We start from the raw sequence: 25,258 nt of genomic DNA, 5'->3' as shown, positions 1-25,258 counted from the left end.
ATGCATGTCACTGACCCACAAACAACATGCATAAGGGATTTTGGGGGCATTTTATCGTTCATGTTTTGTCAATATTTGAAAAGAAATCACATGTAATATGGTGATTTTCATTAATATGGCAATGGTTGTTTGGATAACTACTTTTATTGAACTCTGCATAACAAACTACGCCAGTTACGGTGAATTCAAACGAAACAGACCTGACAATTTTCTACAAACATATATTTTACCAAAATATGCTATTTTTAAGCCCAATTTATATTTTCATGGTAATAGTTCTCCCATTTTAGATAAATTGTATCAAATTTGTAACAGAAACCCCCCATAATATTGTGGTTTTCGTTACCATGGCAATGGATGCTAATAAAATGACAATTTTTTTGAACTTAGCATAACAAAATTCTTCATGTACGTTTTTTTTATAAATTTAAATTTATTTGTCAGATGCATAAGTATTTAAACACAATGTTAAGCCTACTGTACGTTTCCATGGAAACAGCTGTCCTATATTAGTCAATTTGTGTTTCAGCAGATAGCAATGACTCATATGTACCAAAAACAAAGAAATTTTTTATGAATTTATGTCATGTTTTATGTCAAATTTTAGAAACAAAGTCTGCATATTATAGTGATATTGGTTACCATGGTAATTGATGTTCATACAATGACCCCTTTTTTGAACTCAGCATAACACACTACTCCACGTAAAGTGGTCAATATGCAAATAAACTTGTAAATATTCTGTTACAGGCAGACAGCATAGCAATCAATGCTACCATATGTATTTGAATTTGTCTCATGAGATTTTCTAGATCTTTCAAGTTACCGAATGAAGTCCCCGACTGAAGAGTAATAAAGATTGTTGTTTGTTTGAAACCTTCTGTCCTGAAACCATGTACTGGCACAAGGATTATTGTGTTCTCTAGAAAATGTAATACATGGACTTACTTTCACATGAATAATCATGAACCAAGGTCAAGGAGCTGTTGAAGTTATTCAACGCTTTTCAAATTCAATGGACTATAACAACAGTGTTTACAACTCAAGGTCTCATCTTAAAGTTTATGTGCTAATTTTGTAGGAATATAATGAAATATCATCTTAATAGTGTCATTGTTTTATCAGCAGTATTGTATATTATTTGAAGGCGCATAAAACTTTGTAGAATCTACGAAGGTACACGATTTTGTAACTCTGGTAACTGATTTAATAGAAAACAAATCTTTTTGTACTCCATATAACAAACTACTCCTCATTGGGTGGTCAATATGCAAATAAACCTGAATATTATTTAATTTATAACACTACTTTTTGTTGCAGCAGAAGATATTCTACCAAAAAAAAAACACTTTTAAGCCTTTAATTTGTGTTACATTGGACAGTACTGACTCAAACATGCCAAACTGAAGGACATTTTTCAACAAAATTTTATTTTGTTCCATGTTTTATAATATTAATATATATTAAAATTCAGCATAACGACCTACCCTACTTAGGGTGGTTTATATTAAAATAAACTTGATTGATTGCTATTGTATTTGTCGTTACTATTATTATATAACATTTATTTGATTATTATTTAAGCTACCAGCCCATACGCATACCAGTGACAAAAATCAAAGTACATTTGTCATCACAGGTTTAAATACATTCATGATAGAATACAGCTTATGTAAATTAATTTTGGTTAAAAAGTTAAAACGGCTATGCAAATGTAAAGATAAGAACTTACGTTACAATCAATCTCTATAGTCAGTACAGCCACTGCAATCACAATGTGCCGATGTACTACCACACCAGGCAGAAGGTGCACAGCATGGGGTACTTGATAAAGGGTTACACTGTGCTGGGCTTCCATCACTCAATGGAAAGCTGCTTCCACATCTTATGTCACCTCTCCATTTTATTACTACAAGAATGTAAAAGCAATATGTAGATAAATTAAAGTTAAGTTAAAGTTTCAACGTCCACTTGTAACAAGTAATAACACAGCCTTAGTGCTTTACTTCTACTATTCGACAGTGCATGGGCGAAGATTGTCGCTTCATTTAGAAAAAAGTGACTGCGGCTTTAGAACACAAAAATAATACATACTACACTCAAATCGTTTTAATGTTTATTCACTTGATACAGGATTCATCTTATTTTGAATGTTTCTTCATCTAGACACTCCTAGCAACATCCCAAATACATTTCAGATCATATCCCCATATCTTTTAGACAGATTTTCCACACCAGAAATGTATCAAACTCAGTTAGATTATTAATTAATTATAAAACATAAGATACAAACAAATCAATTGTTACATGAAAAGCAGCGTATGTTAAAGGTATATATTGGTATAGATTTGGTGATCGAGGTATGAATAATTATCTTTATGTTACGTACATTGATATTATAACACTAAGTAATGCGGAGAAATTTCAAAACTATTTTTTTTTCCACTGAGGTTAATGTTGTCATCCTCAGATAATAATATAATAATTTAAAGGTTTGCCCTATCAATTCAACACGTTCTTGAGATCTTTCACACGTTGTAATTACATTTATTTTGGATTGCCACTGTCTAACCTATCGGTGTGGTGGGTATGATGAAAATTATCTAGAGTGAATTAATATTTTGATACAAAAGTATACACTATTTGTGTGCGTTTGAAACTGCTTCAAACTGTAAGGCCATATGAAGCATTTAATTTTTGCTTCAAAAGTGCTGTTTAAATTTACAACTTCATATCAACTTTATATCAAATATAATCTAATTCGTATTTACTACTTCAAATATCTGTAAATTATCTTTACAAATCAATATATAAAGACTTGACAAGTTGCACTATCAAAGCTTTTTAATATGTGAACACAGTGTGGACAGTTGTTTACGATATGTATCTATTCACCAAGACTTTAAAAATTCTTTATGCAAACTACTTGTATATATGCTTAATGTAAGACGAGCGTTTCAATAGCTATGGAAGCGAATTGTATGATTGGCGTATATTTTCAAGCTGAGATTTGTTTGAACCTAATTGGAGTATACTCTCTTGGTGTGATTTCAAACAGAAATTCAAGTTCAATTTTTTTTTTTTTTTTTTTTTTTTTTTGGGGGGGGGGGGGATTTACTCGATGTAATCCCAAGTAAATGGAAGACAAAGATGAGAACAAATGTTTCCAATAATATTCAAACCCTTGATGAGAATCTCTTTTGTTACGGAAATTGAAAAAAAATGAGAAGGCAATTACACTATGCTCCTTAATGAAACATAACCATTATTTGCATTTTACTAAAACCTGCTACTAAAAATAAGATAACTAATAAGCTATTTAATGACAATGCTTTAGGCGTAGACAAATAATTGAGGAAATCACTACTTTGTAACCACCTGTTGAAACAATGCCAGAATACAGAGAGAAATAGTGTCTCAGAAGACAATAGAAGGGAATAAGCTATACAATCGGTTTGTGTCTCTTTAAATAACATAAATATACAATACCTTGATAACTAACACATCCACTGCATTCGCAGTGAGCCGCAGTATTACCACACCAACCAGAGGTCGAGCAACATGGCACGTCTGAATCAGGGTTACACTCTGCTGGACTTCCATCACTCAATGGAAAGCTCTCTCCACATTTTAGGTCATCTCTCCATTTTTTTACTACAAGAATGTAAAAGCAATATGTAGATATATTAAAGTTAAGTTAAAGTGTCAACGTCCACTTGTAACAAGTAATAATGCAGCCTATATCGTTCAAAACATAGATAATAAGAGTCACCATTTGCTGCAACTGGTATCCTGAAAATGAAGACTTGTATGACCTCCTCTGGATGTGTCCTGCAGTTGAACATTTTTGGGACAAGTTTATTATACACCTTAATTTTGTTCCCGAGATTCTTTAGTCTATGTCAGATATGATCTTTGGTAAGCTTGGCATTTCTGCTAAGCAATTCAATTGAAGTAATAATCGTATCAGATTTTATTTTGGATAAAGTACATTTAATACCAGTTTCGATATCCCACTAATGTAATAAAATCCCATTAAAATCCTTGTATTTCGTTACTGTGTCAAGTAGGGGCCAGAATTTATGTTTCCTACATTCAGTATCAATGTACGCCATTTTATGTATTCACTTACCTAAATATTCATATTCCAGAGTGTATGCGAAACTCCTCACATTCTATTTACCTAAATGGTCATATTTCACAGTGTATGTCAATCTAATCTCATGTATGTATGTATGAAACTCAGTTAGATTAATAATTAATTCTTAAAACATAAGGTAAAACCAAATTAATTGTTACATAAAAAGCAGCGTGTGTTAAAGGTATACATTGGTATAGATTTGGTGATCGAGTTATGAACAATTATCTTTATGTTACATATGTTGATATTATAACGCTAAGTAATGCGGAGAAATTTGAAAACTATTTTTTTCCGCTGAGGTCAATGTTCTCATCCTCAGATAATAATATAATAATTTAAAGGTTTGCCCTATCAATTCAACACGTTCTTGAGATCTTACTCGATGTAATCCCAAGTAAATGGAAGACAAAGATGAGAACAAATGTTTCCAATATTATTCAAACACCTGATGAGAATATCTTTTGTTACGGAAGTTGAAAAAAAATTGAGAAAGCAATTACACTATGCTCCTTAATGAAACATAACCATTATTTGCATTTTACTAAAACCTGCTACTAAAAATAAGATAACTAATAAGCTATTTAATGACAATGCTTTACGCGTAGACAAAATATTGAGGAAATCACTACTTTGTAACTACCTGTTGAAACAATGCCAGAATACAGAGAGAATTACTGTCTCAGAAGACAATAGAAGGGAAAAAGCTATACAATCGGTTTGTGTCTCTTTAAATAACATAAATATACAATACCTTGATAACTAACACATCCACTGCATTCGCAGTGAGCCGTAGTTTTACCACACCAACCAGAGGACGAGCAACATGGCGCGTCTGAATCAGGGTTACACTATACTTTAATTCAGTTAATTAAACAAGTGTTAAAGACCCTCACTCCTTTTTTATCTTTGTACATAGTGTGCATTTATTCTTTTTCCTTTCTATTGTCTTGCATATGTATTTAATAATAAAATATCTACTTCTATTAAAAAGGTCTATATTAAGAAATTTGTATTCATTTTAGAAGAATGTCACATTCTTCTGTATCTTTATGTCTGCATTTTGTCTTTTATCCTCACTTCTGTACTCTTTTCTTTCAGCATTGATAATAAATATTTGGTTGTGGGATCTGAAGATTTAGATTATTTTGGCAATATATGTGATATGGTCTAATTAACATGTAGATTTAAATGTAAACTGTGTGGAATAACTTTGAAGCTTTAGTCACGCGATTTCTTATCAAACACATAAATAAATAACTTTATATTCATATGCTGTAATATTCTCACAGAGAAACCCAGATTATTTTTGGTAAGCTTCTGTAAGATCAAAGAGCAGTAAGTGACCTAGTCAACGAATATGCGTTAAACATAATACCATACTTTTTTAACGGCTACAAGGCGAGTAATATAATATTTGGCTTTTATATCTGATACATAATGAGAAGGTAAATGCACTATATTCATTACTGAAACATGACCATCATTTGCATTTTACTGAAACCTGCCACTAAAAAGATATAACTTATACGCTATCTGATGACTTAACACATTAGGCGTATACGAAATATTGAGGAAAACACTTATAAAATAGCCAACTCTTGTAACAATGCCAGAATACAGAGAAATACAGTGTCATAGAAGACAATAGAAGAAATGAAAGCATTCCTTCTGGAGTTAATTTGTCTTACCTGCTGTGTTGGACACTGAAAAGTTAAAAAAAAAATGTGTTTATTATGTTGAAAGATATAGGCAACTTTAAAATTCTTTATGTAAACTACTTGTATATAATATCATGATGATTTTATATCTTTTCTAGCTTAAAATCAGACGAACGTTTGCATTTTACTCAAATCAGCTACTAAGATATACTAGTAACTTGTAATCTAATGACTTAACACATTGTGTATAGGAAATATTGAGGAAATCGATAATATGTATCCAATTATTGTAGTCATGCCATACGACAGAAAAATGCAGTCTTATAGAAGACAATAGTAGGAAAGAAAGCAAGACACTCAGCTTGTGTCTCTTTAAGTACGATAAATATAAAACACCTTTATAATATACAATACCTTTATAATCAATACATCCACTACATTCGCAGTGAGCCGCACTATTACCGCACCAGCCAGAAGTTGAGCAACAAGGAAAATCAGAATCAGGGTCACATTGTGCTGGACTTCCATCAGTCAGGACAAAAGAGGGTCCACATCTTAGGTCATCTCTCCATAATTTAGACACTTTCACTGGCAAATAAACATGTAGGGCTTTACATGTTGCTGGTATATTCACAAGTTAGTACGATTTTATGTCACTTATTATTCTCTTTTATATATAACATGCATAATAATATAATTTACAAGTGTTAACGACCCTCACTCCCTTTGACCTTTGTACATAGTGTGCATTTATTCTTTTTCCTTTGTATTGTCTTACATATGTATTGAATAATAAAATATCTACTTCTATTAAAAAGGTCTATATTAAGACATTTGTATTCATTTTAGAAGAATGTCACATTCTTCTGTATCTTTATGTCTGCATTGTGTCTTTTATCCTCACTTCTGTACTCTTTTCTTTCAGCATTGATAATAAATATTTGGTTGTGGGATCTGAAGATTTGAATTGTTTTGGCAATATATGTGACATGGTCTAATTAATATATATATTTAAATGTAAACTGTGTGGAATAACTTTAAAACCCTAGTCACACGATTTCTTATCAAACACATAAATAAATAACTTTATATTCATATGCTTTAATATTCTCACAGAGAAATCCAGATAACTTTTGGTAAGCTTCTGTTAGATCAAAGAGCAGTAAGTGACCTAGTCAACGAATATGCATTAACCATAATACCATACTTTTTTAACGGCTACAAGGCGAGTAATATAATATTTGGCTTTCATATCTGATACATAATGAGAAGGTTAATGAACTATGCTCATTAATTACTTAAAAATAACCATCATTTGCATTTTACTCAAACCTGCCACTAAAAATATATAACCTATACGCTATCTGATGACTTAACACATTAGGCGTATACGAAATATTGAGGAAATCATTACTACAATAACCAATTTTTGTAACAATGCCAGAATACAGAGATATACACTGTCATAGAAGGCAATAGATGAAATGAAAGCAGTCATTCTGAAGTTAGTTTGTCTTACCTGCTATGTTGGACACTGAAAAGTGTAAAAAAAAAAATAATTTCGTGTTTATTATGTTGAAGGATATAGGCAACTTTAAAATTCAATTCTTTATGGAAACTATTTGTATATAATAGAATCAAATCGGCTACTAAGATATAACCTGTAATCTAATGACTTAACACATTATGTGTATACGAAATATTGAGGAAATCACTACTATGTATCCAATTATTGTAGCCATGCCAGAAGACAGAATAATGCAGTTTCATAGAAGATGATAGAAGGAACGAAAGCAAGACACTCAGCTTGTGTCTCTTTAAATACGATAAATATAAAACACCTTCATAATGTATAATACCTTTATAATTAATACATCCAATGCATTCGCAGTGACCCTCAGTATTACCACACCAGCCAGAAGTTGAGCAACAAGGAAAATCAGAATCAGGGTCACATTGTGCTGGACTTCCATTATCCAGATCAAAAGAGGGTCCGCATCTTAGGTCATCTCTCCATAATTGAGACACTTGCTCTGGTAAATAAACATGTAGGGCTTTAAATGTTGCTGGTGTATTCACAAGTTATTACGATTTTGTGTCATTGGTTATTCTCTTTTATATATAACATGTATAATAATATAATTTAATATATTTTAAGGGAATTACTGGGCTGTGGTGATTACGGAGCTCCTTTTTGTTTAGAAATCTGTTCTGTAGACACGCAATCTAATGTTCGAAATATCTCGGTTGTTTATTATTTAGCAAAAACGCGTCTTGATAAGCTTACTACAAAAAAGTAGATGATTTGTTAATATCCAAATCTTTTTTTTTTCAATCTCCTACTCTAGTTTTTGAAATGTAATTCCTTCTTTAATTTATGAGAGTTTGAGTGGAAAACTATATGGAAGCTTTCCTTTTCATCTTATCATTTCGGTAGGTTTTATTTTTCACCATTTCATATCGGTTTGGATATCTCCACAAGATAAATCCTTGTAGTGTGATTACTGCGTGTAGTTCGGCCAGAATTTCTGCTTGCAACATTCAGAAAAAACTTATGCCATTCAATTTCTTCATTTAGTCATTTACTTAAATGTTCATATTTCTCACTGTATGCCACTCTCCTCTCATTCTATTTGTTCATTCATCTGAAAGTTCATATTGAGATGTTAATCGCGCTATGCTATTTACTGAAACATAACCATTATTTGCATTTTACTCAAATATGGTACTAAGATAGTTTATAAGCTATATAATGACTTAAGACTTTAGTCATATACGAAATATTGAGGAAATCACTACTACCATAACCAACTGTTATAACAATGTCAAAAGACAGACAAATACAGTGTCATAGAAGACAGATGAAGGAAAACAAATTAAAGTCGGTTTGTGTCTCCTTAAATACTATATATATATATATATATATATATATATATATATATATATATATATATATATATATATATATATATATATATATATATATATATATATATATATATAATACCTTTATAATTAATGCATCCATTGCATACGCAGTGAGCCGGAGTGTTACCACACCAAGATGAAGTTGAGCAACATGGGTGTATTGAATTAGGGTCACATTCTGTTGGACTTCCATTATGCTGGGGATAGGCGGCTCCGCATCGAAGGTCAGCTCTCCAAGGGTCGGGCTCTTTTACTATTAAATAAACATGTTGGTCTTTACATATGGCTACGATTTTACATGGGGATTCGGGAGCTCGTTTTTTTTTTTTTTTTTTTTACAAATCTATTCTTTTGGTTTATTCTAGACACGCCATATAGTGGTCGAAAGAGCTCCGCTGGTTTTATTAATTTTGTTGAGTAAATTGTACAGGTCCAGGAGACGGATAAGGTAAATCTATGATATCATTGTGTAGAAACAGCTCAACTTTGCTACAGATAAGGTTGACCAAAATAGCGAAGTAATTGTAGTTCATCACATATCAACATCACCTATGAACAAAGGTCAAAATCTTCTCTACTAAAGTCTCGTCTAACAACCACCATCATTAGCTTATAAAAATACATTTAGTCTCTCTGTGAGTGGTAAAAATTGTTCATTACTATAATTGTCATTCATCATGCTAGAATTGCTATTTTACTGCACACACACCAAATATCTGCCAAAAACAGAAAAATACTAAATAACATTTAACAAACAAAAAAGCTATCCAGTCATTGGTATCAGAGGACGATTCTAAAATATCTATTTTGAATGAAAATATCAACAACAAAAAATCTGCTAAATAGGAAAATGATTACTGGCAACTTGGCATTCACACAATTATATATATTAAAATCAAAGCAAATTGATAGCTGGTATCAGAAAATAAGTAAAAAAATATCATTTTCAATCATAAGCATCCATAAATCTGACTTACATCAGCTTGCATAAACAAATATTAAAATTTTAATAGCATCCACCCATCCATCCATCCATACATATATACATTATATATATATATATATATATATATATATATATATATATATATATATATATATATATATATATATATATATATATGATACATACATACATACATACATACATACATACATACATACATACATACATTCATACATACATAAAATGTGATACATAGATATGATATATGGGATTTATTAAGGTTAACGTATGTACTGAATTGCATTAAAATTGAAATATATATTCTTAAGTTATTGCCAAATTACTTAAACTCATTAATTATGCAAATTATTCATTAACACTGTAAGGTACATCAACAAATTGTATAGTCCACATACGATTTGTTATGGTTGGTGTATGTACTGAATGGTATTGAAATTGAAGGATGCAGTCTTAAGATATAACCTAATTGCCTAAATTCATAAATTATGCAAATGATTCATTAAGACTTCAAGTTACATCAACAAGCTTGACAAAGTATATGTAATATATGTTTTTTGATATTTGTACCAAATTATATGAAGTGTGAAAGTTTGAAACTTGAATTCATAAGATATAGACTAATTGCTGAAAACCGTTGATTATGCAAATGAGTCATTCAAATTTATTGGATGTTTACTAAAACCTATTTAGATCTTCCTTTTTCCCTCACGAATATGTGTACCAAATTTCATATCAATTGTTCCAGTCGTTTTGGAGAAAACGATGACACAGGCACACATACTTACACACACACACACACACACACACAAACACACACACACACATTTCTGTCCCTAAAGTATATCCTTCCTTAATTACGGAAGGAAAAAACGGACAGTGATTGAGAATAGACATACCGCTATCCTCAGCTGAGCTAAAAATGCAATTAGGGGGAGAGTCATATTTTGCTTTGATTCACTATATTATTTATATTTGTATTGTTTGTAATTTGTCACCCCAACGCTGCCAATTGTTTGGAACTCCAATACTTGAACATCCTGATACTGTCACCATAGTACTGAGAATATGTTTGTAGTTGTTTTGGTGTGTGAGCAAAGGAGTGCGTGTGGCAGGAGTAAAGGGGTAACAGATGATAATTTATGATCGTGGGAACTATGAGGTGAACGAAGGAGATGTTGACCCATCTGAGTGCAGGGAATATCCGAAGTGTGCTCATCTAATGTTTTGGACTTTCGTTCTTCAGTTGAACCAATTAAATTCAAACACAGGTACTAATTAATGTAGTGCCTTCACACAAACTCACTGTGGTGATAGTACTAAGAAACAGCCAATGGGGGTGTCAAAGAATAATACGCTGTCTCTGGGGGATTCGAACCCATGAACATGATGATGTTAAACCATGTTTTTCCCCCAAAAAAAATTGAACAGAGTGGTTCATCTTTTGTGGAAGGAAACTGTAATTCCCTTTACTTTACAACCTATATCAATTCCCGATAGTTCTATCCTCTAATGACAATAAATCATATTCCATAACTTACCCACACACTGTCTTGTGTCAGGATCAGGATACATTCCACCTGGGCATTCCCGGACGCATTTATTTTCATACCAAGTACACGGACAAATTCTATTTAAAAAAAAATATGTTGTTTCGTGTAGTCTATATCTAAAACACAATACGCTGTTCATCAAAAGTGCACACACACACACACACACACACACACACACACACACACACACACACACACGCACATATATATATATATATATATATATATATATATATATATATATATATATATATATATATGTGTGTGTGTGTGTGTGTTTGTGTGTATGTGTGTTGAGGGTAGAAGAAAATCAAGTAGAGTTTTCGTCTCTACAAACCTATTTCGTGAGTAAATCACTCGTCAGGAGATGCTGATGTACTGAATATACCTCGTATAAATCGTGTGGTGTAAGGAGGGTTTTACCTAGGGTGTTGAGTGGTGTTTTTGTTTGTACAAAGGTGTTAATTATGGTGGTGTGCGATGGGGTCAGGTGTTACACAACAATGTTTTATTTCTATGATGACAAGAGGATACAATTTCAAGCCGTATGTATCTGTGGTTGAAGAGGTTGCGTTTGGGTTCAGGAAGAAGAAAACTTTCCAACGCATTCTTCGGAAGAACTGTATATATAGTTGTCTGATGGTCGCACTATGCGTGAAACTCCGAGTTCCAACCAAGAAAGAGTTCAAGAACTACCAAAAATATTGCGCTCTGCCACTGCGGTATTGAGCACTGTCTCAGCAGACTGATACTCATCGAATTATATATATATATATATATATATATATATATATATATATATATATATATATATATATATATATATATATATATATATATATATATGTGTGTGTGTGTGTGTGTGTGTGTGTGTATGTGTGTGTGTGTGTGTGTGCGTGTGTGTGTGTGTGTGTGTGTGTGTATGTTATTTGCCAAATACCGTTCCATATCTTGCTGCGAGAGGTAATTTTTCCGGTAATAACGGAGAGCCGGAGGCGAGCCGTTATACCGGAAAAATTAACTCGAGCAGCAAGATGTGGAACAGTATTTGGCAAATAACATACTTATACGTCACCTGCGACGATTAATTAATTTTTGAATGTCTACAAATGCTGTTTCATTTTAAATAAAATCACTTCCGCGTTATACTGTTGAGCGTAGTATCATCCACCACTCCGATAACTGCAATGCGGTTGTTTACGCGTCAGCCTTAACTTTATCATCCAATCAGAGTGCGCGTTTGCTCAGTAGTATGACGTATTGTTTACTATTTGCATATCACTCAACGATATATTCAAACTTATAACCATCAGCTGAAAAATGAGTGCGTCTTTGTTTTGCGTTCTGTATTCCATTAAATGTACAAAATTTTTCGTGATATGCTTTCTTGTTCTAGTTAGGCAAAAACTGCACCCTCTGTGGTGGTAATTTTCATATCCTTCATAAATATAGGAATTCATATTTACGATCGCGTGACGACCGCGAGTTCGCCGTCACTGGACTTTCGCCGTTCTGTGTGAAATGTTTGGCTTTTTCCCTGTAACATGAAAAGTACAGTTCAAAGACTTGTTACAATTTATACAACGCTGATATTTTGTTCGGTTGACAACAAATTTGGCATTGGAAATGCTGGTTATAGCTGTATTTCTTGTTGTCTGCTAGATTTGTTTACAAGGGGACGTGCAGTGATCACGTGATACAACAAGCAAAAATACGGATGTTGGTGAAAAATACGCCTGTGTATCTGCAGGGCTCTCGACCAATCAGAATGCGAGATTGGTGACAGGTGACGTATATATATATATATATATATATATATATATATATATATATATATATATATATATATATATATATATATATATATATATAAGAATAAATCCAACTAATAACATATAAGTAGTTACTCGGAGTTTCACGTTTCCTTTGTTGAACATTGTACGTAATTTTGGTGGTTCTTTTTGGAAATGACTTTCAATATGACTGAGAAATATCTTTCCAATTTTAGCTTTAACAACCTAGCTGAATGGTCGGTTAAAATATATGATGTTCCTTTTCTTCCCTATGTGTGGAGTTCTCCGTAAATATTAGGTTTTCCTTATAGCCACTGTTTTCAGTGGATCATTGTAAAAGGGTGCAGAGAAAGTGTTTGAAAAAGGTGCACCTTTCTAAAATGATGCACTGAAAAACAAATATTCAACCAACTATAGAAGTAAACCTCTGTAAGGAATATTTTAGTCCGACTATCTTGTTACACAAACATTTACGTGTACATACCGACCCTGACGATCTCAGTGTTATCAGTCGCCTGGTGGTCGCTGAAAAAGCGAGAAAACTCCGAATAACGCATTATAACATTCTTTGGATTAAGTCTATGATACTCTGCTACTGATATTGCATTGAGCACTGTTCTTTCCTGTGAGACACTTATATGAATGTGAATATGAATATGAATATGAATATGAATATGAATATGAAAATGAAAATGAAAATAATATTGTATATCAATGTCACTTACCTATTTCCATCAACGTTAATGGTACCAAATGGGCATGAGTCTGAACATTCAAATCCGTTGCTTGTTATTATTTTAATATCCTTGCATTCGTTGCAGAGCCTCGGCGACGGCACTCCTGATTCAAGGATCATGCAACCTGTGAAATAACGAAGATGATTATAAGATGACTGTCGAAGTGATTAATATATTTCGATATTAAAGTTATTGGGGTCCAAACCTAGGGATGGGGCATGCATACTTTTAAAACGTTTGTCGAATTCAACTAAGTAATATCATATCTAATATTTTCAAACTAATTTAGTGTGAACTTGTAAATGGATAAAAAAAAAACGTTTATCTAAACACAAGAATGCCAAATTACCATAATCGGGGTGACAGTGTTCATCGCAGTCCAACTCACAAATTTGTTTGTCAGCATTGAATCGAGTTCCGTGGCCGCACTGAGTGCTTACTGGTGGGCGACGATCCGGCAATCTCAAGTGATATAGGGTAACATCCCTGCATAAATGTAACGGATTTAATTACACTTTGGCAAACAAATGTAAGGTTATATATTCATTTCTTTTTTTTTATTTTGTTAATACTTTTTTTCAATATTAAAAAAAAAACAAGAGATATATGAAGGGCAAAATGACTTTCGTTTTGAATGAAAAAAATATATCCTCCCCGTCAGAAACAATCTAAAACATCAATATATTGAAAATTAAAGCATGAGTTCAATATAAGAATAAATTCAATAGTAATGTCAATACTTACTCATTTCCACTGCCAATGGCGTAGAAGTTTGGTACAATGTTTGAGTGTTTGTCTATGTATGTGAGATATGTAATTTTCTTCTCATCGCCACTGTATTTTCCGTATTCTATAAGGGTTTCCTGCTCCGACGTCAAGATAGTAACACAGACGAAGTAACTCTGATGAAGCACAGCATCACCAAGTCCTCTGGCATTCTTGATGGTTGTCTCAGCCAATACATGGTTAAACTGACAAAAGTTTAAAAAACATGTAGTTATGATTGAAGGAGTATCAAAATCACGAGTGAAGAAATGTGATTAAAGATATATTAGTAATTATCATATCAGATACACTTAAACTAAACAATCATCAACTCTGCTTATGTTTACCTTCAGTAATGATATAGTTATGTTTTAATGCTGTGTGTATGTGTGCGTGTATGTATGTATGTATGTATGTATGTATGTATGTATGTATGTATGTACGTACGTACGTACGTACGTACGTATGTATGTATGTATGTATGTATGTATGTATGTATGTATGTATGTATGTATGTATGTGTGTGTGTATGTGCGTGTGTGCGTCTGTGCGTGTGTATGGGTATGTATGTATGTATGTATGTATGTATGTATGTATGTATGTGTATGTGTGTGTATGTGTGTGTGTGCGTTTTCACGCACATCGCGTGTGTATTGTCTAAGTCCATCAGTCTGTATGTCTGTCTGTCTGTCTGTCTGTCTGTGTGTATGTGTGTGTGTCTGTGTGTGTGTGTCTGCCTGTGTGTTTGTTGTTTTCTTAACAACGGCCGGCTCAATTCAACCGGAATTGGTACACATATTCTTTAGTGGATCGCTGGAACTGAAACGATTTGGAAAATATTTTATATGGATTAATTTACTTAAGAATACATGTGGTAATTAGGCCATATCATAATACTACATGCTGTAAATTTCATGTAACTTTGGAAAATGCATTAATGTAGTCTGTAAGATACAGACATTCGTGCCACACTATCAGCCAGCACTCATCGTCTGTACTATCCTGTGGGACTATGCCTGCTCGATAACAGGATTTAGGCCACTCCTTGAACTTGTGAATAGAAGGTCAAACAGAGATCATTATGAATATTAAAAAATCAAATACACAGGATAGTTTCTGCTTCTGATGTTAAGAACGATAGTTATTACAGTGATACTTGCTAATTGTTTGTACTTGATAAAATACTAGACTTTGGTCATGAAACTTATGTTTACTATTGACATGACATTAAGTGGCTGGTCTCATAAATCAGATGTTGCAAATTGAGTAGATTAGTACAGTCGTGGTTAACATTCCTGATAGGGCTGAACAACAGGACGTATATTACAGTCTAACATTAATGTTAACAGAGTGCAATTGTCCTATATAGTTTGTTAATGTAGCCTTCAAAACTATGAGTAATTTGCATAATTAATGTTTTTCAGTATATAATAATCCATACCTCAAGAATGTACAGTTCAAATTCAATAATTATGATTTGGTACATGCATCAACCATAACAAAGCTCAATGTCCTATAATGGTTGTTAAAGGCATTTTTCTCATCTTTCCGTCGCATATAATTAATAATTTTCGGTGATTAGGCTATGTTTTAAGATTCAAAGCTTGATATATGCTGTTAAAGTGCAAGTGACTGTGACGATAGTTTGCTGATATAGTATGATCTAATACCTTGTGAATGGCTACTAATGCAGGCGATATTTCCACATAATACCAAGTTGTCTTGTCCTTTGGAACTGATGAGAAAACAGCATAAATGGTACCTTCACTAACGGCTGAGAAAAACAGGCACACTCCTCCATCTGAAAATGAAGATAGTGAATATTAGAAGCATGATGTATTGACTATGGACAACATTACAGAATATTATCAAAGTATTTCTTTTGTTACGAGAGGCATGTTTAACTTACGTGTCGCATCCAGAAGTTGTACGTTTGACCAATGTGTATTACAAGGAAATCTCTGTACTGTTTCCTTCATAAACCTCCCCTCTAGGCTTCCTGTGTCAGCAGTCCCAAGACTTACTGGCCACGATACCTCTGCTACGAATTGACCTGAAATGTGAGGATGTGTCATTTTTATATCCCAGTGTAGAGTGACATGTTTTTAACATAATGTTATCTCACCTTTCATATTTAGTTTCTCATTTTCCATAACAAAAATAATACTGATCAAGGTAACATTTATTCTCCATCAACTCATTCAGATCCAAATTATGTTTGGTGTCAGCCATTGTGTCTTATTTTCATTATGTTCACCATCGTTGTTGTTTAATATCGCTGTTGTTATTGTTATTATTATTGTTGTTGTTGTTGTTGTTGTTGTTGTTGTGTATGTGTGTGTGTTTATCAATATATATTCCATTCGTGAAAATATAGATTCATACACATCATACTTTGGGTGAAAATGTGTATTATAGTCAAAATGAACACGGTGCCATTAGCATTTTGCCATTATGCAGTATATGTAACCAATTTGACACTTGCCTTTTAGACCACCAAAGATAGATGTCCAAAAAACGCTTGAGGCATCGTAATCTTCGTCTTCTAACATAAACAAACCAGATTCAGGCTCGAAAGTTAACACCAAACCTTTCACGGAGATCTTACGGTTTTCTGTGTTACCACTGCCCCCGTTACTGTACCCATCAGTAAGTCGTGCGTTACCAATGTTCTTCTCAACAAACCACTTGCCAGCAAAGTAGTGCATCTACAAACAAGTACACAGATGCTAATTATACATTACCTATATGTTACATTAATTAGTATTCATACCCGACAAAAAGGCATATGGCTTCCAAGTTGTCAAAACACATTTGAGTTGTGAATTTAAGCATACAATTCACTTTCTACATAAGTGTCATTTGATCAGAGACTTTCAGAAACCTGACAATACTTGGACATTCTGTTTAACTATGATACTGTTAGTCCACTTTTGTCTCGGTCATTATCATTATGACAATAACAGTCATATCTGATGATGTATTTAAATATGCCACTTTAAAGCACCTTTTGTAACACTATTATTTACAACTTTTGTAACACTACCATTTACTTAGGCCAAACATTTAGTTAGTTTCATAATATTGCATCATTTGAATACCAGGGAAACTATAGCATTCACTTTTGATTGCCATTGGCATCAAGCATTTGATCTTACACTTTCAGTGATTATGTACTTTGATTTTTACACATTCATTGATTGTGCAATTTCATGATACAGTTTTAGTGATTATGTATTTTGATATTACACTTTTAGTGATAATATACTTTGATCTTACACTTTTAGTGATTATGTACTTTGATCTTACACTTTTAGTTATTATGTACTTTGATCTTACACTTTTAGTGACTATATACTTTCATTTTACACTTTTAGTGATTCAATACTTTGATCTAACACGTTTAATGTTATGTACTTTGATCTTACACATTTAGTGATTATGTACTTTGATCTTACACTTTTAGTGATTATGTACTTTGATCTTACACGTTTAGTGATCATGTAGTTTGATCTTACACGTTTAGTGATCATGTACTTTGATCTTACACTTTTAGTGATTATGTACTTTGATCTTACACGTTTAGTGATCATGTACTTTGATCTTACACGTTTAGTGATCATGTACTTTGATCTTACACTTTTAGTGATTATATACTTTGATCTTACAGGTTTAGTGATCATGTACTTTGATCTAACACGTTTAATGTTATGTACTTTGATCTTACACATTTAGTGATTATGTACTTTGATCTTACACTTTCAGTGATTATGTAGTTTGATCTTACACGTTTAGTTATCATGTACTTTGATCTTACACTTTTAGTGATTATATACTTTGATCTTACACGTTTAGTGATCATGTACTTTGATCTTACACGTTTAGTGATCATGTACTTTAATCTTACACTTTTAGTGATTATATACTTTGATCTTACACGTTTAGTGATCGTGTACTTTGATCTAACACGTTTAATGTTATATACTTTGATCTTACACATTTAGTGATTATGTACTTTGATCTTACACTGTTAGTGATTATGTACTTTGATCTTACACGTTTAGTGATCATGTACTTTGATCTTACACTTTTAGTGATTATATACTTTGATCTTACACGTTTAGTGATTATGTACTTTGAACTTACACTTTTAGTGATTATATACTTTGAATGAATTTAAAACCATTACACAATTTTGTTTACCATGGTATCCACGAGATTCAATTTTGATATTTTTGTTATTTGTTCAGGCAATTTTAGAAACCTACGGCTAAGGCAACAAAGTGGTTTTTCCATGTTTGTCATTTTCGTTACCAAAGGCAACAATGAAATATATTTATGATTAATCACTTCCTTTCACCACTCTGGGTAATCTACATATGAATGCAATGTTTGTATCATTGTCAGAAACCTCGGGTATGATTTAATTTCATATTATTACACAATTCTGATTAACATGGTATGGGAATCAAGCAAATAAAGACAAAATTGATTCATTTAATGCTCAGAACTATGGTTCGTATAAAAGCTTTACGTTTGGATGACCACTACTTTTGAAATAGCAAATATGGGAAAAGATTTTGTTCTTGCTTCCCATAGCAAACATAATTTTGAGTAATAACAATATTTTGATGTGTTAGTGAATACTTAAGTTTAAACAACTAACGTATTGTCTGTATAAAAAAATTCACTAATTATTTGATTAATTACTATGTTGTAACTAACACTGTTAATAGTAACTATGTCAGTGATTGTCTTATAGGACTTTACAGCGTAACTGTATTTTCTTATTCGGTCTCCCGAATAAAAATGCCAGTAATTAATATATATATATATATATATATTAATATACTTTTATTGGTGATTTTTATAAAGGCATGTAAAACTTGACTGACCGTAAATATTTGGTCCTTTGGTATTGTGCTACCACGACGACCACCTTCAATGTCCTCGTCCATCTCAAAAACTACGCTAAATGATTGTCCGCTCCTAACGTAGTTCCAGTCGGGTTTTTTAGAGACTTCTCCGGGTCCTCTTTCACTCAACTCGCAATACTCATTTCCGCCTTTAACACTAATTTCATCGTTTGACACCAGTCCCTGGTAAGTACAATTAACAAATCATAACTGGTAGATATATAGACATACAGAAAGAAAGATAAACAGACAGACAGACAGACAGACAGACAGACAGACAGACGTTTTCATTATTAAAGTCATCCCCTAACGATGATAGGGGGATTGTGAACTTATTGTAACATTTATCTGGTCAACAGTCTGACTCGGGTTTCTTGAAGGGTTTCCTAAGGGCATGCTGAACAATTTTGCAATACCTCAGAACCTTCGTTTAGTGGTCTAAGGCAATCCTGATCATAGGATTTTAATTTCTTAAACTATGAATCTCGATAATTGAATAATTTGAAAAAAAGGTACTAGTTATCGTTTTAAGTCATGTTAGACAGCATACACATGTCAGACACGATTACCGTTAATAGTTTTTAGCCATGCTAGGCAGCCTACTAATGTCAGACACGATTACCGACAATAGTTTTTAGCAATGCTAGGCAGCCTACTAATGTCACACACGATTACCGACAATAGTTTTTAGCCATGCTAGGCAGCCTACTAATGTCAGACACGATTACCGACAATAGTTTTTAGCCATGCTAGGCAGCCTACTAATGTCAGACACGATTACCGACAATAGTTTTTAGCAATGCTAGGCAGCCTACTAATGTCAGACACGGTTACCGTCAATAGTGTTTAGCAATGCTAGGCAGCCTACAAATATCAGACACGGTTACCATCAATAGTTTTTCGCAATGCTAGGCAGCTTGTTAATGTCAGACACGGTTACCGACAATAGTTTTTAGAAATGCTAGGCAGCCTACAAATTTCAGACACGATTGTACATATGTCAGACATCAAATTGTATTGAAATAACTCCCATCACTCCGAATGTTGATATGCACCAGATACACTACAAAATATACTATTAAAATGTCAATCAAACCTCTAAAACAACTAACTCAAGGGGCATTTAATTAACAATGTATTACACACACACACACACACATTTATATATGTATATATATATATATATATATATATATATATATATATATATATATATATATATATATATATATATATATATATATATATATATATATGACACCATGAAACTAATATAAGTAGCCGGAGTACAAAACAAATTCCATCCGGGCAATACACGCCTCTTACGGTCGGCGTGCATTGACTCGGCGGCATTTATTACTTACCTCGGACATGTAGATACTTATTGCATATTCCAAAGAATCTCTTCGTTTAGCGATGTCATTCATAAACTCCTCCTTGGACATGAATTTGCAGAATTCCTTTTCATGGACTTTAAGATCTCCAACTGTCTTCTCCACAAGGTAATACCATTTCCCAGTCTGTTCATCCTTCTGTAAGTCGGTCCTATCAGTACATGCCTCAAACTCGGCATTTGGAAATATCTCATCCATTTGGAAGTATAAAAGGTCCGTGATAGGAGCCAAACCAAACTTGAATGCTTTGGGATAGTCTCGAATAGATTGCAACCAGTTGATAAGATCTGTTGTCGATTGTTTGGAAGATAATGTGATAATGTTATAAAGGTTAATGCAAATCGGTTTACTCAGTTTTAATTTTGAAACAATTTGCAAAGTGTATGCTATCATACTTGTCAATAATTATATTGAATAATTATGAATGACATAGATAAATGTATTAACTTCATTCACATTAAGTACACCCCTCCTTCCCCATCTCGCAGCTGAATGTCTTACCTGTCTTGATCGTTGGGCTACTGAAATCAGTTACAATGGCTGCTATATCTGGATGTCCACCGAGTGCTTTTACATTAGTTGATGAATAGCCAGTTTCCCGTGAAGATGATGAACCACCTTTCACAGATAAGCTCGCTGCAAACCTCGCGAAGATTGACTGGTAGTTAACGTTTGCTTCAACGGCGAACTCCTCGACGGAGCTGTAAAATGAACTTGACGAAACTTTCTGAATTTCCAGCCTTCCACCGAACATACCAGATTTAACATAATGTGTTCCCCATCGCTGAATGAAATCCTCTGTGGACATAAAGTAATATAATTATCATTTCTGAGGTAACTGATTGTGTTCAGGTTTGTTGTAAGCTGATTAATATAGTATCCTATTGTCTATACATTATTTCTGTAAAGAAGCTGCATATAAATGCCTATGTATGTAATAATGTATATGTGTGTTTGTATGTATGTATGTATGTATGTATGTATGTATGTATGTATGTATGCATGTATGTACATATGTATGTATGTATGTATGTATGTATGTATGTATGTATGTATGTATGTATGGATGGATGGATGGATGTATGTATGTATGTATGTATGTGTGTATGTATGTATGTATGTATGTATGTATGTATGTATGTATGTATGTATGTATGTATGTATGTATGTATGTATGTATGTATCAATCGTTTGGTCGGTACATGTCAGTTATCAACATAATTTTATTTTTTGGAGTCACATTCGTATCAAACGATCCGTCATTTGTTTATTAGCAATATTTATTGGTTTTCATGGCAAATCTCACCTTTTTATAAATGATAATTGAACAATGTAAATACTCCAATATTTTCACACTCTGTTGAAAACGTTTGAAAATACTTTAAACTGCTTGAGCAATATCTTCTTCAAAGCTTTTATTACCACACACACGGAGCATACGCATTTAAATTTGCGTTGTAGAGTGTGTCAAAGGCAAGTCAAAGGCAAGTAAAAATCAAAGCTTATTGTTATTACATTGTTACATTGCATACAAATGAAGTGAGTATAAATGATAGTCAACAATTGTTATTACAAAGCATAGAATGTACCCATCATACACCAATAATAACAACAACCACAAGTAGGAGAAATGTAGATATATCTGATTATGCCAACAGGCTGGAGTCGGAGAATAAGCTCTTGAAATTGAGAAAGGACAGTCAGTGAATAGTTATTAGTATGTGTCATTTATCCCGTTCAGCAATGGCAATTGTGTTTTATATATTACCGACCCTAATACCACAATTAACTTAGATGTGGACGAAATGTGCTTTGACATTAATATAATACAGAGGTTTAGATACACGTCCGAACGTCTACAGGAGCATTATCTTGCAGGTGTACACGTAATGACGCTTACAAACTTGTCTTTCGTTACTCGTTCAGAACATAAATGTGAACGACAGTGGAATGTACATAAACGCGTTCGCATCGTCTGTCCAGAAGGCCACAAACATGATTTTGTTTTCTAAACATGTCGGTATCTTTGTCATTTTTTTCCGCAATTACCCAGACGAAAAAAAGATCATTATTTTTTGTTTTATATATGTTGTGCAATTGCGAACAATAGCCACTTCCGGTAACATATGACAAAGAGATCTCCTCAATGGCCAATGAAATTGGTTCGCTGATGCTCAGAATAACATAAAGTGTGTTACTGCAATAATTTTATAACAAAACAAGATAAATAATCAGGTTCAAAAACACTGCATTGGGTATACAACTACTCTTTACGAGAAGTAGAGCATGTTCTTTAATGTACATTGGATATTGCTCCCCGATACAAGGGATACAGTTATCAACCGAACAATTAGCTTAAAGTTATGTTTCCGAATTTTGATATAAAAAATACGACATTGATTAGAAGAACAATGACAAAAAACTTAACACCTATTTACAGTTACGAGTAGACCATCATTTTGAGGTAACATCGTCAGATACACAACGAGTTGGTTGCTTCGATTCAGGTGACTATGAAGCTACACGTATATGATTCACGTAAGTTCGTCTATCTAAACCTTTCTAGTATGACAGGCTTACTGCCCAAAAGGAGTCAAAGCTTTTTAAGAAATGTCGGCGCATAATTGAAAACATAGTATTAGTTGTCATATTTAAAAACAATGAAACACAACGAGGCCCCTAATTGAGGATTGAATTGTAGATGACAAGCAAACTGGTTAATTCTGTTGACATAGGACTATGGAAGACATGAATTTGATGGGATAGAACGAATCCTTTTATTATTCAAGATGGTAGTGTATGCATCTGTGTAACTTTGGGCTTAGAATATACTTACGATATTTTAGTGGATTTCCTGATCCTATGTAACTGTTAGGTAAATTCATATACTCTTTAAGGAAATTGGTAGACAAGTCATTTGCTGTAGTCACGTCCTTGAAGATTTCATATCTGTAAAGAGAGAAATAATGAAAAAAAATGAAAAGTCTGCAGTGTGAAACTGTCAATAATACACATACGCAGTACAAACACAGACACAGACACATACAAAGACACAGACACAGGCACAAACATACATACATACATACATACATACATACATACATACATACATACATACATACATGCATACATGCATACATACGTACGTACGTACGTACAGATAGACAGACATTCAGGCAGACAGGCATGCACACACACACACGCACGCACGAACGCAAACATACACACATGCATACATACATAATACATACATACATACATACATACATACATACATACATACATACATACATACATACATACACACATACATACATACATACATGCATACATGCATGCATACATGCATACATGCATACATACATACATATATACATACATACATACATACATACATGCATACATACATGCATACATACATACATACATACATACATACATACATACATACATACATACATACATACATACATACATGCATACAAGTGTAGGTAGTAATAAACAACAAGATGTAAACATACTCTCAGGAAAACGTGAAATGAATGAAATAAACCCACCTCATGATGTCAACGTCAAGAGTGGACATGAATTGTTGTTGGTTTGAAGTTTGTGTAGAACCGTAGGCAGCAGATACTGAACCACTGAATGACGAAAAACCACCAGATATACCAGCTTCTACTTCTAAGTGCCTGGTGTATTGACTACGTTCCGAGTACGTCATCATGGTGGAGGAGGTATCATAGATTCCATGTACGTTCATTGTATCAGGCACATCATAGCCATCATATCTAAAGAGTTGTGAAACGCAAACACGATGACAAACATATTATTCATAGATAGACTGGTGTTCAGCATTCTCTATGGACCCAAGGGTTAAGTAAGAAATAATAATAATAATCATCATCATTATCATCATCATCATCATCATCACAATCATCGTCATCTTCATCTTCATCATCATCTCCCAGAAGTCAGTTTGTCGAGTTATACATCTTGTTATTACCAACATTCGGTTTCAAATTGTTTGCTTTTTATGCAAGCGAACAAAAACATGATTGACTTCCGTTCAAAAAATGTCCCCTTTTGGATTATGAAACCACTTCCACTGATTGAATGGAATTATGAGCTCAATAGTCACTTCATCTTTCTTTTAAAAAAAGTAAAGTACTGTAATCACTTACGTGGAATAACCGGCACAGTTTCTTTGGATAAGACTCATTTTACGGCTGTCTGGACTGTACTCTCCACGTCCATCAAATCCAACACCAATAAAGGCGGCTGCATCAAGCATATCCTGTAAGATATTCATTTATATATGATATCCTATAATTTCATTATTACTGTAATGCTCTAAGGGATCGGTTAGTATTTTTTTCTGGCCGGGGTGGTAGAAATTTTCAGTAGGCCTG

General features: G+C 33.2%; 1 protein-coding gene across 1 annotated transcript in view; it reads right to left on the bottom strand.

Annotated features, from left to right (window-relative positions):
* Positions 1–25,258, bottom strand: part of LOC144440064 (uncharacterized) — a 42,250-nt gene that overhangs the window by 2,878 nt on the left and 14,114 nt on the right. The window contains exons 6-25 of the mRNA XM_078129307.1: positions 25,031–25,143; positions 24,407–24,637; positions 23,686–23,798; positions 21,351–21,647; positions 20,820–21,136; positions 19,435–19,638; positions 17,025–17,247; positions 16,449–16,592; positions 16,210–16,340; positions 14,519–14,745; positions 14,124–14,260; positions 13,763–13,898; positions 11,233–11,321; positions 8,807–8,980; positions 7,659–7,832; positions 7,319–7,333; positions 6,214–6,387; positions 5,830–5,844; positions 3,490–3,654; positions 1,733–1,909 (exon numbers count right to left, since the gene is read on the bottom strand). Of these exons, the coding sequence (XP_077985433.1) occupies positions 1,740–1,909; positions 3,490–3,654; positions 5,830–5,844; positions 6,214–6,387; positions 7,319–7,333; positions 7,659–7,832; positions 8,807–8,980; positions 11,233–11,321; positions 13,763–13,898; positions 14,124–14,260; positions 14,519–14,745; positions 16,210–16,340; positions 16,449–16,592; positions 17,025–17,247; positions 19,435–19,638; positions 20,820–21,136; positions 21,351–21,647; positions 23,686–23,798; positions 24,407–24,637; positions 25,031–25,143 (3,249 nt within the window). The 3' untranslated portion in view covers positions 1,733–1,739. The remainder of the gene's footprint in view (positions 1–1,732; positions 1,910–3,489; positions 3,655–5,829; positions 5,845–6,213; positions 6,388–7,318; positions 7,334–7,658; positions 7,833–8,806; positions 8,981–11,232; positions 11,322–13,762; positions 13,899–14,123; positions 14,261–14,518; positions 14,746–16,209; positions 16,341–16,448; positions 16,593–17,024; positions 17,248–19,434; positions 19,639–20,819; positions 21,137–21,350; positions 21,648–23,685; positions 23,799–24,406; positions 24,638–25,030; positions 25,144–25,258) is intronic.

Source organism: Glandiceps talaboti, chromosome 9 (assembly GCF_964340395.1).
Source record: "Glandiceps talaboti chromosome 9, keGlaTala1.1, whole genome shotgun sequence".
NCBI lineage: Eukaryota > Metazoa > Hemichordata > Enteropneusta > Spengelidae > Glandiceps > Glandiceps talaboti.
Note: the sequence above shows the minus strand (reverse complement) of the source record. Positions and strands in the feature narration are given on the sequence as shown.